At 40.9% G+C, this 19,321-nt stretch overlaps 1 protein-coding gene across 2 annotated transcripts in view; it reads left to right on the top strand.

Moving 5' to 3' along the window:
* The window catches only part of CHD1 (chromodomain helicase DNA binding protein 1), an 83,723-nt gene that overhangs the window by 31,973 nt on the left and 32,429 nt on the right, over window positions 1-19,321 (top strand). For both annotated transcript variants that reach the window (XM_048849671.2, XM_048849670.2), the window contains 7 exons: window positions 274-536; window positions 5,806-6,031; window positions 7,108-7,208; window positions 8,277-8,455; window positions 8,848-8,975; window positions 17,584-17,800; window positions 19,189-19,278. In XM_048849671.2, the coding sequence (XP_048705628.1) occupies window positions 274-536; window positions 5,806-6,031; window positions 7,108-7,208; window positions 8,277-8,455; window positions 8,848-8,975; window positions 17,584-17,800; window positions 19,189-19,278 (1,204 nt within the window). The remainder of the gene's footprint in view (window positions 1-273; window positions 537-5,805; window positions 6,032-7,107; window positions 7,209-8,276; window positions 8,456-8,847; window positions 8,976-17,583; window positions 17,801-19,188; window positions 19,279-19,321) is intronic.

The raw sequence follows: 19,321 nt of genomic DNA, 5'->3' as shown, positions 1-19,321 counted from the left end.
TCTCTCTCTGTCTCTCTTTAAGCTCAAATCCAAATGTAACTATTTATTAGTAGAGTTCTGTATCCCAAGAGTGGAAGTTGTTTTTTGAAGTTACAAAAGATGTTATCACAGCAGTGAGTCATAGTGAATGTTTTTCCCTACATTATCTAATTGAGTGTGGTACAGTTGAACAATCACTGTGAAATATTAATACTCTGTAAGAAATGGCAGAACATTTGTGGGTATTTCTGTATTGAAAACATCTTTGTTTTGTCAACTCTTGTTCTTTTTAAGAATTAAGCCAAAAAGTGGGAAAAAGAGTGCAGGACAGAAAAAGAGGCAACTTGATTCATCCGATGAGGATGAGGATGATGATTATGATAAAAGAGGGTCTCGTCGCCAGGCAACAGTCAATATTAGTTACAAAGAAGCTGAAGAAACAAAGACAGATTCAGATGACTTGCTGGAAGTCTGTGGAGAGGATGTCCCACAACCTGAAGAAGATGAATTTGAAACTATAGAAAAGTTTATGGATAGTCGTTTTGGACGAAAAGGAGGTATTTTTGACCTATATTCTCAAAATGCTACAGTGAATCCAAGAGCAGTTTTTACAACTTTTATGTATTTGTTTCAGTTTCTGCAGCATCTAAACTTTCATTTAAAAACCAGTTTCTACCTTAATAAATGCAAAGATAACTTCCTAAATTTGAATTCAGAGTAAACAAATGGAGTATTCTTGCTCATGCATGCGTGCTTGCATACAGTTCGGATGTTAGCTCCCCAGTGTAATGATAATGGTTTATGTATCTGCGTTAACTGTTGAATTGCTTAGTAGTTTGGGGGGTAAAATGGAGAAGGGTGTAGGAATGAAACCATTGGAGGTGGGAATTGAGAGTTGCTTCAGGGAAAGAAATTCAGGTGTCTAAGAAAAAATGTCCTTTTTAATGTGTGTTATCTGGTCAAGGAAACCCTAGTCTCAGCCCTAGGGGTTGATCTCCACCAGCTAACATTTTAAAACCACAACTTACCCTGTCTGTATTAAGATTTTAACGTGTTAGTTAACATGTGCTAAAATACACCATTCTTCCTGGTGTTGATATGGCCACAAAGCAGAGCGGGGAGGGAGAGGATGAAGAGGGAAGGTTAGAAAGAATGATGGTCATAGAGGTGAGCATACTTCCCCACTGAGTGATGCTGAATGTGGCAATAAGATAATGGATAAATAATAACTAAAACTTTAGTTAAGATGTAAAATACATATTTTACACTTTTTTTGTGCAAACTTTCCTTTGATATTAGTGGGAATTTCATGTTGATTATGAGGGTAGTATATGGAGTTCAATATTTATGCCCTGTCCCACAGCCATAATTAAAATTGCAATTTGGCTCTGTCCAGAATGAGCTTTTGATAATCCTGTTTTAAATTCTTTTTAAAACTTTTGTTGTAACTTACAGTTAAAGAAAAAAACACTTTTACATTTCAAAAAATATATAGCGTGCATAACTTTTTTATGTTTGTCCTGTTCCCCCAAAATAATGTTAAACATACATTAAATTTAAAACACATTGTGAATTATTTCTCTTTGATAGTGAAGTATTAAGAATTCGGGGAAAATACAGTTTCATAATATCATGAAATCTTTTTTCTTCAGACTAGATAGGCTGTTTTGAAAGGGAATTCACAAGCTCATGTATGTAGTGCAGGAGTTCTCAAACTTCATTCAACCACAACCCCCATCTGACCACAAAAATTATTACACGACCCCAGGAGGAGGGGACTGAAGCCTGAGCCTGCCTGAGCCCTGCTTCCCAAGGTGGGGCAGGGGAACAGGGGACAAAGCCTGAGGGCTTCAGCCAACACCCTGGGCAAGGGGGCCAAAGTCGAAGCCTGAGGGAAAACTATTTAAAAAAAGTTTAAAATAGTTTCATCTAGATCACATTTCCCTAGTTTAAAAATATTTAAACTAGGGAAATGTGATCTAGATGAAATTACTATGAGTGTGGATGCACAACTGGTTTAATGACTATATTCAGAGTAGTTATCAATGGTTCATTGTCTAACGGGGAGGGTGTGTCTGGTTGGGTCCTGCAGAGGTCAGTCCTGGTACTGGTACTCTTCCATGTTTTTTAATTAATGACTTGGATAATGGAGTGGAGACTATCTTTATAAAATTTGCCGGTGACAGCAAGCTGGAAGGGGTTGTAAGCACTTTGGAGGACAGGATTATAACTCAAAATGACTTTGACAAATGGGAAGAATTGGTCTGAATTCAACCAGATGAAATTCAATAAAGACAAGTGCAAAGTACTTTAGTTAGGGCAGAAAAATCACATGCACAACTACAAAATGGGGACTAACTGGCTAAATGGTTGTTGACAGTGATCTAGAGACGTTAGTGGATCACAAATTGAATATGAGTCAACAATGCGATGCAGCTGCAAAAAAAAAAAAAGCTAATATTCTGGAGTATATTAACAGGAGTATCTTACGTAAGACATGGGAGGTAATAGTCTTACTCTAGTCGGCACTAGTGAGGCCTCAGCTTATGGACCGTTTCCAGTTCTGGGTTCCACACTTTAGGAATGATGGGGGCAAATGGGGAAGAGTCTAGAGGAGAACAACAAAAATGATAAAAGGTGTAGAAAACCTGACCTATGAGGAAAGGTTAAAAAAAAAAAGTGGCCATGTTTAGCCTTGAGAAAAGAAGACTGAGGGGGGGGACCTGATAAATCTTCAAATACGTTACAGGCTGTTATAAAGAGGATGAGGATCAGGTGTTCTCCGTGTCCACTGAAGGTAGGACAAGTGGTAATGGGCTTAATCTGCAGCAAGGGAGATTTAGGTTAGATATTAGGAAAAACCTACTAACTGCTACGGTAATTAAGCCCTGGAATAGGCTTCCAAGTGGGGTTGTGGAACCCCCATCATTGGAGGTTTTAAAAACAGGTTGGACAAACACTTGTCAGGGATGGTCGAGGTTTACTTGGTCCTGCCACCGCACAGGAGGATGGACTTGATGACTTCTCAAGGTCCCTTCCAGCCCTACATTTCTGTGATTTTGTGAAACTATGTTTGTAGAGGTTTAAACTGCCCCATTCATATCAGAGAGACAAATGTTGATACAGTTCCATTGCTAATCACTGCTGATAGTTCACTTTAACAGAAACAACTGACTACTTTGCTTATCAAGTGTGTTTGGAAATAACAGAACTAAATTAGAAAAGGTCCATTTTAGGGCATGTTATCCTCTCTGTGGAGCCAGCTGTGATACTCTAAGGAAGAGGTGGCTAACCTGAGTCTGAGAAGGATCCAGAATTTACCAGTGTACATTGCCAAAGAGCCACAGTAATACGTCAGCAGCCCCCCATCAGCTCCACCCCCTGCTCTCAGCACCTCCTGCCCACCTGCAGCCCCATTGATCAGCACCTTCTCCTCCCTCCCCGCATCTCCTGATCAGCTGTTTCGTGGCATGCAGGAGGCTGGGGGCGGGGGAAGAGGAGCAAGGGCATAGAAGGCTCAGGGGAGGAGGCGGGAAGGGTGGAGTAGGGGCAGGGCCTGTGTCAAGAGCCAGGGGTTGAACAGTGAGCACCCCTTGGCACACTGGAAAGTTTGGCACCTGTAGCTCCAGCTCTGGAGTCGCTGCTTATACAAGGAGCCACATATTAACTTCTGAAGAGCTGCAAGTGGCACCAGAGCCCCAGGTTGGCCATCTTAGAGTGTATTCTTTAGAGCTTTGTACAGTCTTGGTTTTGGCCAAGTCTATGCTAGAAGTGCTTTGCTGGCACTCTGCTTTTGCAAGCATTGCTTATTCCAGTCCTCCTGCCCCACCATTTCCAAGCAAAATAAATGCAATTTTGATTGTATAACTGTGTTATTGTATAACTGTGTATTACTGACCTAGTGGCTTTCGCCAGCACAGCTATCTTGGTTGCAAATTGCACCTCATTGCACCCTGGTCAACGTAGCTATGCCAACAAATGTTTGTGGTGTAGACCTGGCCTTGATATTCCAAGCGATGAAGCTTCTATTGCTTCTGGTATTCCAGAAAGTAGGGCTTTGTCTTCTCGGGAATGTCATCTACCAGTGTAGCTGCATTGGTCCATCTTACCTTGGTGCAAATTTTGCTGCATTGGTGAAAATTATGCCTACATTAGAGGTGAAATCCTTGCCTATTGAAGCCAATGGCAGAATTTCCATTGACTTCAGTGGAGTCTAAATTTCACCTCAGTGAGTAAAATACCAGTGTAGACAAGGTCTGACAGCTCTCACCATAAGAAATTCTGTTCCTGATTTTTTCTCCATGTCATTATCATCATCATTATCCCATTACTCCAAGGCTTTAAAACGACATCAACAACATGAAATCTCATCAACTTAAAACAAACTAACAAAAAAGTTAAATGTAGTTTCAGGTATTAAACATATCCATGAGTCCCATTGTCAATGTTTGTTGTTTAACAATAACACTTTTTGATTTTTTTAAATGTTTATCACCCCCTATTGGTATGAGAGAAACCACCAAACAGAAGTGGAAACAGACTGATTATAGAGTGAAACCATGAAATTAACTATGCACAGCATGACAAATTAAAAGAGTAAACAAGTGGAATTTTCTGTTCTCTTTCAGTTATAGGTAGCTTTAGGTGTTAATTTGTAACAATGCTAGGTTAAAAGCTTCAGACAGAAAGTGTTTTAAAACTGACAGTGCCCTTTTAAATAAGCCTCATTGAATACTTTATAGGGAAGCTTCCATGGTTAAGTAATGGAAGAGAATGAGAGGACAGCTGCTGTGGAAGGAGTTTAAGGGGAAGCTAGTTCAGTGCCATGCAAATGAGCTTCATATTGTGTGCTACACTGTATGCACAACTAAGTAGCTTCCTACAAACTTAACCCCTTTTCAGAAGAATGCAGAAAGTCTGCTAAATAGGACATTTATCAGTAACCAGTGGGATGGTATTGGTGGCAGTAGGATTATCATGCCACCTATTTCTGACCTCACTGACGCTATATTGGTGGAGATTCAGATGGTGGATGACTACAATGTGGTTTGCATTTCTCAAAGCAAGTTGTATGCAAATGGTTGTGTGATCAATGCAAGTATGTACCGAGGTCCTGTGCTAACATGTACAGCCCATGCTGAAGCCACCATCATCACATCTTCACTGCAATTTTTAGCCTTGTTTGCTAAATTAGCGCTAGCATGGGTGTTCCTATCTCAACTAGTCACATCTATGATCGCATTGTAGTCGTACACTGCAGAGTCACGGTAGACAAGTGGGCATTGGCAGAATTTGACCTTGTCACCTCTTCCTGGATCATCAGAATATCTAGGAATGTGGTGTTGCTGGAATTTTGGTAGCCTGCAATAGGTTAGTTATGATGATTGCTCCCTCTTAGCAGCTAATGTTCCATAAAAAAGTCCGTTGAGTGCTGGGATTGATGTTCTCTGTCATGAGATGTCATGACAAGCTTGTCAGTTCTCGTCTATCAGTTTATTTTAGATATTTGTAAGGTGGCTGTCTACCCCTTCTTTCATCCACTCTCCTTTCACCTTCAGTTAATTTAGATGCTCAGTTTTATTGGTTACATTGTCTTATTATTAAATCAAGTCTTTGAGACTATTTATTGATTGGCATATACTTCTGCAGCAGAATTACGCAAGTAACACTAGGTGGAAGAGAACTACAGAACTAGTTGATCATGTGTTGATAAATGCTCATATTATAAAAAATTACCAATTGAATTATATTAATATCAGATTCATTGTTAGGTGATTCATCGGTACTTATGCTCTATTAAAACTTCTCTTGTGATTTCCTTTTCAGCCACTGGTGCTACAACCACCATCTATGCAGTTGAGGCAGACGGTGATCCAAATGCAGGGTTTGATAAATCGAAGGAGCCGGGAGAAACACAGTATCTAATTAAATGGAAAGGCTGGTCTCATATCCATAACACATGGGAGACTGAAGAAACTTTGAAGCAGCAGAATGTTAAAGGAATGAAGAAACTGGACAACTACAAGAAAAAGGATCAGGAAACAAAACGATGGTGAATGTTATCGATAGTCATCTTTCATAATACAGATTTTTTTTTTTACCAGCATTTGTGCTTATGTAGTATTGTAAGGGGATTGATCTCCGTATGAGAATATATTTCCATAGTGTGTGTTCAGCAAGAAGATAATACATAATCTTTTTATTGTTAAAACCGCCTCGACATTTTAAGGTCCTGCAAGGTGTACAGCATCCTCAACTTCATTACTCATGAGTGAATGATGATATGTGGCATCTTGCAGGATCATGCCTTTAATAAATAACTAAGCTGTTTGGAAGTTATTTTTCTTAAATGTTTATAATATGCATAGTATAAATAAAATATTTACACAATAAACAGTATGCATTGCTTACTGTTTACTCAAATGGCCTACCATTTGCTTTTCTTGACCATTGTACTTTAACAGAACTGTTCATTACATTCTCCACAGTGATACTTACTACTTTTTCTTAGAAGTTTTAATTCTATTCACTTTGCTAGGCTTTCCAGTTCTACTGTCTCATTTTTCTGCCCATTGTCTGGATCAACAAGCACTCTCTTATCAATGTTGTTAGAAGTCCTGAACGAAATGTTTGGAGAAAATCTTTACCTTCTACTGCCTTCTTTTGACGCTGGTTTCCAGTGGGTTATTCAGTGTCCTATATGAAAAGTGGTGGTTCTTGTCCATTACTTTTAGGAATGGTTGAGATGGATTTCCCTAGATTTAACCCCCTTCAAGTGTTGTTCTCATTAAGTGAAAAAAGTGTCCTACAAAATAAAATACTTTAACTGTTGGGAGTGGACATTCCGTATTATACCTATATTAATTATTTTTTATCAGGTGTAGCTGACACTAGTACAGTTTCTCAGTAGTTTTTTCTCAGCTTCCAGTCAGGAGGGCACCTAATTCAGATAAGGAATTTTTTGTAGCAGATGTTTTTTCTCCACTGAGATATCCTTTAGTTCCTTTCTCAAAGAAGCTTTCCCTCTAACTTTCCTTTGGTGCTTACACTGAAAGCTTTTGGACTGTCAAATTGTTTTAGTTTTAGAATGAAACAATGTAATTACTATTTTCATAATTTCCATTCCAGGCTGAAAAATGCTTCTCCAGAAGATGTGGAATATTATAACTGCCAGCAAGAACTTACAGATGATCTTCATAAACAATATCAAATAGTGGAGAGAATAATTGGTAAGTGACAAATTGGAGACTGGAAATAACAATAAGGATAATATACTGTCATTGCTTCTATTTTTATAGATTCTTAAAAATGTAGGGCTTGAAGGGACCTCAAGAAGTCATCAAGTCCAGCCCCCTGTGCTGCGGCAGGACTAAGTAAACCTAGACCATCCCAGGTGTTTGTCCAACCTGTATGGTGGAGATTCCACAGCCCCCCTTGGAAGCCTATTCTAGAGCTTAATTACCCTTGTAGTTAATGCGTTTTTCCTAATATCTAACCTAAATCTCCCTTGAGTTAGATTAAGCCCATTACTACTTATCTGACCTTCAATGGACATGGAGAACAACTGATCGCTGTTCTTTTTGTAACGGCCTGTAACATACTCGAAGACTTATCAGGTCTCCCCTCAGTCTTTTTTTCTCAAGACTGAGTATGCCCAGCTGTTTTGACCTTTCCTCATGAGTCTAAACTTTCTAAACCTTTTATCATTTTTGTTGCTCTCCTCGTTACTCTTTCCAGTTTGTCCCCATCTTTCCTAAAATGTGGAACCCAGAGTTGGAAACCGTACTCAAGCTGAGGCCACACCGGTGTCGAGTAGACTGGGACAATTACCTCCCATGTCTTAATATGACACACCTGTTAATACACCCCAGAATATTAGCCTTTTTTGCTGCTGCACTGCATTGTTGACTCATATTCAATTTGTGATCCACTAAACCCCCAGACCCTAGTCAGTAGTAGTACTATCTAGCCAGTTATTCCCAATCTTGCAATTGTGCATTTGATTTTTAATTAAATCAATTAAATCAAAGTGAAGTACTTTGCACTTGTCTTTATTGAATTTCATCTTGTTAAATTCAGACCCAATTCTCCAAATTATATATTTGTGGATAATAAATTTATTAGAATTCTTAATTATTTTACTTTCAAACTAAAATAATATGGATATAAATTAGGATGGAGGTTAATCATGGGTTCTTTAATTCTGAGCACTTTGTCACTTATTGTGTCACAAAAATGAAATAAATGTCTCATTAAAATCAAAATTATTGATGAAGTATTTCAAATGTATTCTACAGCTCATTCAAATCAGAAGTCAGCAGCAGGTTATCCAGATTATTATTGCAAGTGGCAGGGTCTCCCTTACTCAGAGTGCAGCTGGGAAGATGGTGCTCTCATTGCCAAAAAATTTCAGTCATGCATCGATGAGTATTTTAGCAGAAATCAATCCAAGACAACTCCTTTTAAGGACTGCAAGGTGAGTGAGATTTAAGATAATTTTCATAGACGTCTGAGAATTGAGACAATAAAAATATTTGTAGCTGGCTGTTTTGTTCCTGGATTAGGGATGGTATACATTATAAAGTTTTTCAGATCACAGAATGAAATATTAAAATTGTTTAGTTTAGTAATGACTGTTAAGGTATATAACTTGAGTCAGTGGTCTTATTAGTTCTAAGCAGACAAATGTCCCCATTGTGATTATTTTCACTCAAAAGTGAAATTATGTTAACTTTTAGAAGTTAATATAGTAATGTATTTAAACATAATTTAAATTATTTTCCATTTTCTCCTGCATCTTCAGTAAAATTATATTTAAAATCTTAAAACATTCAGTAGTAGGGCTAATGTTCAATATCACTTTGATAGGTTTTAAAACAGAGGCCAAGGTTTGTTGCACTGAAGAAGCAACCATCATATATTGGTGGCCATGAAGGTTTAGAGTTAAGAGACTATCAGTTAAATGGACTAAACTGGCTCGCTCACTCCTGGTGCAAGTAAGTACGTTCTGAAAGTCTGATGCTTTTCTAGTACTTGTAAATGGTAGAAATTCATAAAACCTTAGCAGAATGGATTATTTTGTCATTGGAGTAGTAAATTGTACAGTAAAGATTTGAGAGGGATTGCTTTCACCTGCAAATACACAAGTTTAGCACGTAGTTGATTTGTACAGGCAGGACTTCTTTGGTTTTCCTTTTTCCCTCTGGTGTTTGTAGGTGAAATACAAAATAAACTACGTTACCCTCAAATATCACACATTGAAGTTTATTTTTAAAATTCATGCACAGGAACTATTTAGTAGCTTTATATAGAACAACATTTATCTTGGGTCCCTTTTTACCATTTGATTAATGAAGGATTTTCAAACTGCAGTAATGATAGTAATTAAGATTCTTCTTTGAATGATTGCACATGTCCATTCCACTGTAGGTGTCTGTGTTCCAGTGCACACTGTCAGAGAGTTTTCCCCTCTGAGGTCTCGTGCACCATGTTCAGGCATAAAGGGCTGAGCTGTCCCTGACCCCCTCAGTTCCTTCCCGCTGCCCATGTTGGTTGTTAGAGCTCCTTTTCCTTCTGCAAGTCTCTACTCAAGCACGTAAATAGTACCTGTTGTAGTCCTGTATTATTAATATAGTTTAATAGAGTAGTAAGTAAATATATATATATATTTTTAAATTGTGTTTGTGTGTGGATCTGGCACCCTGTGTGGATACCGGCCAAGGTACAGGAGATATGTCGTGCTCTCTGGGTTTCAAGCTTTGCCACTCCTGTGGTAAGGCAATACCTAAGAGTGATCCTTATCCCAGCTACCTTAAGCACTTGGGGGAGGCTCATTTGAGTGACAGATGTGCTGATTGTAAAGGCTTTAAGCCCCGCTCCAAAAAGGACAGGGCAACTAGACTGAAATCTGCTGCTGGAATCGGCACTATGTCCTCTACCACAACTATCTACCTCAATCCAGATACTGTCGTTGCTCAGCACCAGTAGTGCATTTTCAGCATTACCAGCACAGAGCGGTAGATCGGTGTTGCTGTTATCAAGGAAGAGGCACTGTAAATTGGACTTGATACCAGGATCTTGGAAGGAAGCAAAGAGGTTGAGGTCATCTAAGGACTCGGGAGGGTGCTAAGGACTCTAAGCAGGGAAGTTCATTGACTCCAGAGCCCAGTATGGGCCTGTTGAGACTGGCTCTCAAAGCACCATCATTGGGATCACCTTACTCCCCAGTACTGGAGAGTATTTTCCCAGAACCATCTACTCCTGAGGCATTTGAGGCTGTAAGAGCGTTGTTGAACCTCTTGGTGCTGCTGTCACTGGCAATTCAGGAGTCTTGCCTGGCACCGGTGCCCAAGATACTGGAATTAGCAGCTTCACCTCTGCACTGGGCAGATCCAACTGATTTGGCCATCAGGGTACTAATCAAGATGGTAATGTCTAGGGAAATCGAGGTGATCTCCCCGGGTCTGAACCGTCCTCTCCGGTACCGAACTATACAAGCCCACCATGGTCTCAAGAAGAGTATTTTTCTTCATCAGGCTCTGCAGTGAAATCCTGTGTGTCCCTAGCCAGTCTCACCATCAAGAGAATACCACCTGTTTTCCCTGGTTTCAGCCTCAATTTCAGCTAGGAGCTTACCGAAACGACCCTTGAGCCAAATACACTTGGGGATCGGGGCCATACCAGGGGCCATTTTGGAACCAATGGGGATTCCCCTCAAATCGAATGTGTCCCCACATCCATCTCAGCTGGCTCCATCTACAGGCAATCAGGAACATCCATGCCACAAACATCCTAGTGTTGGTACTAAGCCTGGCACTGAGCACATTCAGGATACCTCTCACGAGTATCCACGAGAGCAGTGGAAACTGGACCAGTCCCTGGTATTGTTGTCATCCTTTCCCTCTATCTCCTGATGAGGCAATTGTGGTAGAACCTATCTCTCTGCCTCCTGATGATTTTAAGACTCATCAGGAATTGGTGAGGAGGATGTCTGTGGCCCTGGACATTCTCCGTGAGGAGATTCAGGAAAAATCTCATTTTGGCATCTGCGACCTCAGCTAGAATATCTGTCCTATGCTGTTTTAGAGCCTACCAAAGTTCTTTGGCAGACCCCAGCTTCCCTGTCACTGACTACAAAAAGACTGGAGAGCAGATGCTGTGTCCATTGTCAGGGGGTCAAGCACCTCTATTGTCATTGCCCTCTGGGCTCACTTGTAGTGTTGACAGCCAATGAGAGAGAGTGATAAGGTCATCAGGCATCAACCCCGAAAAATGAAGAGGCCAAAAAGCTGGACTTATTTGGGAAGAAGTTTTATTCTGCAGGTGGATTACAGCTTCATATTGCAAACCGGCAAGTTTTCTAGGGCACTATGATTTCATCCTGTGAGATACAGTTCCAAAGTTCCAGGACAAGCGCCCAGATGATGCGAAACAGGATGTTACAGACTTTGATCAAGGAAGACAAATTGGTTGCCAGAACAGCTCTGCAGGAGGATGCAGCAGCCTCTACAGTCAGGGTTGGATTAACTCTCTTGCAGACCTGGGGCTATTAGATTTTGTGTGGCCCCTGTATACAATTCTTTTTCCTAATTTTAAAACAAAATGATCACAATTATGGCATCGAGGTTATTAACGCTATACTAAACTTGCCTTTCAATTAACATAAAGCCATTCTGTGGTTACATTTCAGTCTTAAAACATGTAGAATATAGTTAAGTTAATTCAAAATAGCCTACTTCTTACCTTAGAACATCTGTTGTATTAGTTTCTTTCTGGGAGGGAGTTTGGGTGCAGAAGGGAGCTCCAGGCTGGTGATGGAGGGGGCTCGAGGTGGCGCTTACCATAGGCAGCTTACCAGGGAGGCGCTTACCGTAGGCAGCTCCTGGCCGGTGGCGCAGCAGGGCTCAGGCAGGCTGGCTGACTGCCATAGCCCCATGCTGCTCCTGGAAGCAGCTGGCTGCTGCCATGTCTCTGCACGCTCCTGGCGGGGGAGGAGACAGCATGTCTTCATGCGCTGCCCACCCCCGCAAGCGCTGCCCCCCACAGCTCCCATTGGTTCCTGGCGTGCAGGGGGCAGTGCTTGCTCCCATTGGTTCCCAGCCAATGGGAGCTGTGGGGATGGTGCTTGCAACATAGGCAGCACATAGAGCTGCCTCCCCACTGCGCCCCCTGTCAGGGGCCGCAGAAATGTGTCAGCGCTGGCCACTTCCGGGAGTGGCGAGGGGCCATGGCATGCAGGCAGTCTGCCTGAGTCCTGCTGCGCCAGGATCCCCCTTACTCCGGGGCCCTGGGCTGCAGCCCCTAAAGCTCCTGCATTAATCCAACCCTGTCTACAGTCGTGGCATGGCCTCTGCCATCACGAGGAGGCACTCATCTTGGTTATGCTCTTCTGGCCTCCCTCCAGAAGTGCAACCAACAGTCCAGGACCCCAATTTGAAGGGCCATCCCTCCTATCACTAAAAACTGATGAGAGGAATCCTGAAATCCCTGCACATTTGCACCCTTGCAGTGAAGCAGAGGGTGTTCTGACCTCGCCAGTCCCAGTGTTTTCAGGGGTTTGCCCCTTGAGCCTAGGATCTGCCAAAGAGAAGAAGCGGAGGTCACAAAAGACACCCATAGCCACCATCTACATCTGCCAGTTTATTAAGGCAGATGGCATCATCCATTATAGACTTCAAAGAGAAACTGCTGAGCTTCAGTTCATTTGCAAATTTGACACCATCAGCTCAGGATTAAACAAAGACTGTGAATGGCTATCCAGCTAAAAAGCAGTTTCTCCTCCCTTGGTGTTCACACCTCAGCTGCTAGAAGAGGGCCTCATCCTCCCTGATTGAACTAACCTCGTTATTCCTAGCCTGATTCTTGCTTGTATATTTATACCTGCCTCTGGAAATTTCCACTACATGCATCCGAGGAAGTGGGTATTCACCCACGAAAGCTCATGCTCCAATACGTCTGTTAGTCTATAAGGTGCCACAGGACTCTTTGCCGCTTTTACAGATCCAGACTAACACGGCTGCTACCCCTCTGAAGCTTATCATCCATTATGTTTATGCTGAACAATCTCTCTGTGACGTGGATGAACCTCTTATTGCCAATCATCCAGGTAAGGAAAGACATCCCCTGACCACCAGAGAAATGCTGCTACCACCGCCATACACTTTGTAAATACATACCAGGCAGACAAGAGACCAAAGGGGAGCACTGGGAACTGGGATAATGGTGACTCCAAGATTGTCACATGGAAGTAAATGTCCTTTAAATCGAGAGCTTGTTTCGATGGGTGGGTCGAGAGCAGCCTACCAGTTTAAAGAGTGCCATTTTTTTCTTTCCCAGTTTTTGCAAACTGCTTGTCCTGTTTCCATCATTCTTGGACCTACATCACAACAATTTGGTGGGTTCTGAGCACGGTGGATATACACTCCAGTTTATTTCCACAGACTCCCTTTCCCCATCCCTCTTCATGGACCTCTCTCTCATAAGGCAGTGTTTCTTCAAGAGATACAATCACTTTTCCTTGTAGAACCTATAGAAAAGGTCCCTTTTTTGTTCAAGGGAAAGGGTTTTTACGTCCAATACTTACTGATTTCGGAAGCAAAAGGGGGTCTCCGGGTTATTTTAGATCTAAGGGAGTTAAACAAGTTCCTAAAAAAATTGAAATTTCAGTCACTCTGGCCTCCATAATCCCTTCACTGAGGCCAGGGGATTCGTATGCTGCTCTCTACTTAAAGGTCATTTACTTCCATGTGACAATCCATCAGACCCACTGAAAATTTCTGAGATTCACTGTCAGCAGTCACCATTATCCATTCCCAGTGCTCCCCTTTGGTCTCTTGTCTGCCTGGCATGTATTCACAAAGTGTATGGTGGTGGTAGCAGCATTTCCCTGGTGGTCAGGGGATGTCTTTCCTTACCTTGATGATTGGTATAAGAGGTTGATCCAGGTCACAGTGAGGTGGTTCAGCATAAACATAATCTGATCCCGCTTCGATGCGCTCAGACTGCTCATCAACACAGACAAGTCAGTCCCATTTCCAGTTGAAAAAATATAATTTATTGGAGTGGTCCTGGATTTGACAATGGCCAGGGCCTTACTATTGCAGGCCAGGTTTCATTCAATGCAAAACTTCATTCTAGACTTAAAGGTTTATCTCCTCATCATCGTGAGAAACTGGTCAAGGTTGCTGGCACACAAGGCAGCGTGTGTTTATGTAGTCCAATATGCCAGGCTGTTTCAGACTCCTTCAAGGCTGGTTGATGGGCTGAGGTGTATTCACCAAGGAGGCATCACATAGATGTTACTGCACATACGGAATTGGATTTTATCCTCCCTAGATTGGTGGACAGATCTGACCAGTGTCTGCAAGGGAGTTCCCTTTGGCCTGCCTCAACAATGTTTCACCGTAGGTGTGACATGAGGTACCTGAAGAGTAGCCCACACTGAAAATGCCAAAGTCAGGGCAGGCTGGAAAAAGGAGAGCAGATTCCCCCAAAACTGGTGGTTGTAGTTAGACTCATTAACCAGTCACAAACTGTGCTCCTGCTTCCCCACACTGGTTATCAAGAATCTGAAAAAAAAGAACACACACAGTCCCCTTTATTGCATTCCAGTCTCTGGCTCCCAATCAGCAAATAGGTCCATTATAGTGAGAAGTTACTTCAAACTCGATTCACTATATAAAATGTTCTTCTGATCCCCAAAGGGCCAGCCACATTACCAGAGCAATACTAGTTTGGATCATACCAATCTACCAGTCAGTCCTTTAGTATCTAATACGAAAGGTTTATTATAAAAAAAAAGAACGAGAAGAGAGTTGTTAAATGGCCAAAGCAATGAGGTACATAGATATGATTTCCGAGTCTATATATCAGCATCTTAGCAGAATTGGTGAGTTTTCTGGCTTATGAAGTCCCTCTGGAACACATCCAAAGCTTGGATGGGTCCATCAGTCCTTTGTTCAAAGCTTCAGTTTGTAGAGAAGCTACTCCAAAGGTGAGATGCAAGATTGAAGACAAAATGGAGATGATGTAGCTGCATTTTTATATCCTTTGCCGTGTGACTTGTACATCCTTTGCCCCAAACATAAGCTCGCTCACAGCACATGGGCACTGAAGAGTACATAGAGTCCCCTATCCATAAGCATGTTCCTATATGTCCTGCTGACTCATAGGCTAGCCCCTGGCTTCTCTCAATGGGTTCATTGTACTGCTGGTTGTCCTTGATGGGCCATCAAGCAGGCTGGATAATGCTGATGCCAATCTGTCTGGGGATGTCGCCCAGATACACAGCACAAGTTTGAGATACAAATATACTACACATATGTATAACTCACAAAACAAAGACGGTACATATAAATGAGCTTATCATATTTAACAAATCATAACCTTTCCACTGATACCTTACATGCTTATATTATATAAGATTCATTGTGATTTTGTAATATTGATATCAATAATATTATAAATGGTCACCCATATTCCATACAGTGCCACATTAGGCATGGATGCCTCGAACCTGGGGTGAAGGGCTCACTTGGGACCCCTGCAGATGCAATGTCTTTGGTCTATCCCAGATCTCAGTCTAGACATAAACATCAGGGAGTTTTGAGATATCCACTTAGCTTGCATGTTGTTCCTTCCTCACGTCAGCAGAAGGAACGTGTTAGTGTTGACTGCCAATATGATGGGGAGCGGAGGTGGTCCTCTTTACACTGTGAGGAAGCAATCCTACTCTGGGACTTCTGCATCAGCAATTCTGAAGGTGACCTGCCTCCTGGGGGGGCTCAGAATAGAGTGCACAGGTTGTTTGTCAATTACCACGAGTTGTTCCTTTGCCCAGATATAGCAAGGGTAATTTTCCTGCTCTGGGAGATCCCCAGTGGATCTGCTTGCAACAAAAGACAACAGAATATATTAGTTTTGCTCCTGAGAGGCCCATAGTCCAGGTTTGTTAGTGGATGCTTTTTTACTGTCATGGTCAGAGGATCTTTTGTATGTTTTCCTCCACCCCCAATCCATCTTCTGCCCAGATCAAGCAGGATGAGGCCCATTTTACACTGGTTGCCACTGTGTGGCTTTCACAGCTCTTAAGCCTCTCAATTAGTCCCCCACTGTTACTCCCACACCATGCATATTTGATTTCACAGAATTGTGGTGACCTCTTCCACCCCAGTCTTCAGGCCCTTCACCTGACGGCAGGGAGGTTTCATGTTTAACTTAGGCAGGAGTCCTGCTCTAGAAAATTTCAGAATATGCTGCTGAATAGTAGGAACCATCTGCTAGAATTACTTACCTGGCTAAATGGAAGAGCTTTTCCTCCTGTTCCAGACTGAAAGGGGTTTCCACCTGTTCTTGCTTTCTATTCAGCACACACTGGACTACTTTCAGTCCCTGAAACATCAATGATTAGTGATTAGCTCAGTTAGAGTACACATAGCATCCATCTTGGCACTTCACCCATCTCTGGGTAACCGTTTTCTTTTCCAACCTGATGGCTGAAAGATTTTTAAAGGGTTTGGACAGACTATTTCTGTAGGGACATTCTTTCTGAAAGGGGTAAGAGTATTGCTGGGTTAATATGAAAACTGATAGTAAGTAGTAAAGGGGAGGAGAGACTATGCGCTCTGTCTGGATGATAGAAGAGCTTTAGCATTTTATCTGGGACAGACTAAACCTCTCGGGTCTTTCTCCCTATTATTCATTACGTTTGCGGACAGAATGAAGGGCATTCCTATGTCCACACCAAGGATTTTGGCTGTATTCGACTGTGTTACCAGTTGGCTAATGTGAAGCTGTCAGATAGTGTGTTGGTTCATTCGACTAGGTCCCAAGCAACCTCTGTGGCTTTTCTGGCTGATATGCCCATATTAGATATTTGCAAAGTGGTAACCTGTTCATCATGTCACACATTTGCCTCTCACTACTCTATCCTTCAGTAATCTAGGTATGCTTTTTGGATGAGTGGGCCTCCAGTCCCTGTTCAAATAGACTCTGAAATCATCTCCAGTTGAGCCTGCTTGTGAGTCACCTACAGTGGAATGGACATGTGCAGTCACTCGAACTAAAAATGGTTACTATCTTTTCCATAACTGTTGTTCTTAAAGGTGTGTTGCACATGTCCATTCCATGATCCGCCCTCCTTCCCATCTCTATCTGAGTCTTTCGGTAGGAGAGAGCTGAGGGCAGTTTTGGGTGGCTCCGTCCTTTATGCCTGTGCATAAGGCAGCAGAGGGCACTTGTGCTGCCCTGATCGGTGCCACTAAGGGGAAAATTCTGACAACTGTGCACTGGAGCACATCGACACCTGCAGTGGAATGGACATGTGCAATCTATCTCAAGGAACCACCATTACAAAAAAGTTTGTAAACATTTTTTTCTGAATTGGTTGTATGAAAACATTCTTTGTTTTATTGCTGAATATACAGTTATAAGCAATAGTCCTCCTCATCTGTGAGCTAATTAAATTTCCTCATAGGATATACATTTGAAAAATCTTGCAAAACATCTATGAACTTCTGTTCATAAATGCTTAAAGGAATGTAATTTTTATCCTGGTGATTAGCAGTATGATATATATATTTTTTTTATATTTCTTTCATTTTGCAGAGGGAACAGTTGTATTCTTGCAGATGAAATGGGTTTGGGTAAAACAATACAAACTATTTCTTTTCTGAACTACCTGTTTCATGAACATCAGTTGTATGGGCCTTTCTTGCTGGTAGTGCCACTTTCTACTTTGACATCTTGGCAAAGAGAAATTCAGACGTGGGCTCCTCAGATGAACGCTGTGGTTTATTTAGGAGACATCAATAGCAGAAACATGGTGAGTACATTTGAACAGTAATGAAAAACACAGTGCTAAAAAGGGTTCTTTCAAACATTTGCCTCTTATTCATCTTTTGTGTGTTTGGTTAAAAATTAGAAAACGTGTATTTGCCTGAAATACAATATTTAATATGAAAATTTGAAAGTTTAGATTTTGGTGTAAAATAATTACTTATATATGCTCTTTTATTTCCTTCTTAGTCTCTGCTTACTACACTCAGGGAGCTTGTTTAAAAATGTAAGCTTCCATTTAAAAATAAATTTTCTCTTTCCCTTGTGGTTGAGAAGATAAAATTTAAAATTGTGAACAGAATGTAAAGTAATACAGTGACATCTGTCCGGGTGTGCAGAGAAGCATAAAACAATAACTTTAAAAAGTGCTAACTGCCCCTATTCACATCAAGGGATTGTTAACTAAATGTCATAGTTGACTATTTCATTGCTGGTCACAACAGTTACATAAGATCTGATGTGAGTAGAGCCGCAGAATTGCTGAGCTTCATTTGTGGCCAGAATTTGGAAGAGTACCATTTTTTTTTTTTCTCTTCCAGTTCAACCTCTGGATGTAATGTTCTGAGTTGTGAATTTCTTTCAGAATGGAAGTTTAAAAATCAAAAACCTTTAATTTTTCATGTTAGCTTCCCAAAAATTCGTGGAATATTCTATAAGTAAGCATGGTCCACGTATCGCCTGTTACTTTTTCTCCTTTGCAGTTAAGAAGGCTTTAAACAGTTCTTATTTTACTAAAGTAACAATGAAGTAGCCAAGTATTGTTTAGCTACAAACTTGCTTTAGGACACAGATTAATGATGCACCATGAACATACAATAACTTTTAAAATTAATTTAAAATACTACAATAGATTTGTATCATTTCAGTGAACAGATTTTATGAGTTGATTACTGAATGTTTATTTGAGAAATAAAATCATTTGATGGTCAGAAATGATATTAAAGCTTGTCTAGGTTATTATTTTGGAATAAATTGCTAATGTATCTCAAATGTTTTTTGTAGACCAAGGTGGCATATACTTCAAAATGGAAAATAGTTGAGTAACTCTTTCTTCACCTTCCTCCTTCAAATGCGCCTTCTCATTTTAGAGGAGCAAATTACCTTCCTGGTTTTCTTTGATCACTTTATGACATTGCCCCTATATCTAGCAAGTTACTTTTGAGTGTTTATCAAATATATATTACCCTACTTGTAAGTCTAATTCTTTCCTGTTAGTGATTATGTTAAACAAGCACAAAATAGAAAAAAAGAGTCAGATTATTGTATATTATTTAACATTCATACTTCTGTAGTATTTAAAGTTAATCAGGTTGAAAATGACCATCCCAACTTTCTATCTTAAATTTCTCACAAATTTACAATCTTTCTTTGTAGATAAGAACTCACGAATGGATGCATCCACAGACCAAACGGTTAAAATTTAATATTCTTTTGACAACTTATGAAATTTTGCTAAAGGATAAGGTAAGTCATAATTTTGAATTATTTTTATTTTCCATTAATAGAG

Source organism: Caretta caretta, chromosome 5 (genome assembly GCF_965140235.1).
Source record: "Caretta caretta isolate rCarCar2 chromosome 5, rCarCar1.hap1, whole genome shotgun sequence".
Taxonomy (NCBI): domain Eukaryota; kingdom Metazoa; phylum Chordata; order Testudines; family Cheloniidae; genus Caretta; species Caretta caretta.
The sequence above is the reverse complement of the archived record's forward strand: the minus strand, read 5'-3'. Positions and strand labels throughout refer to the sequence as shown.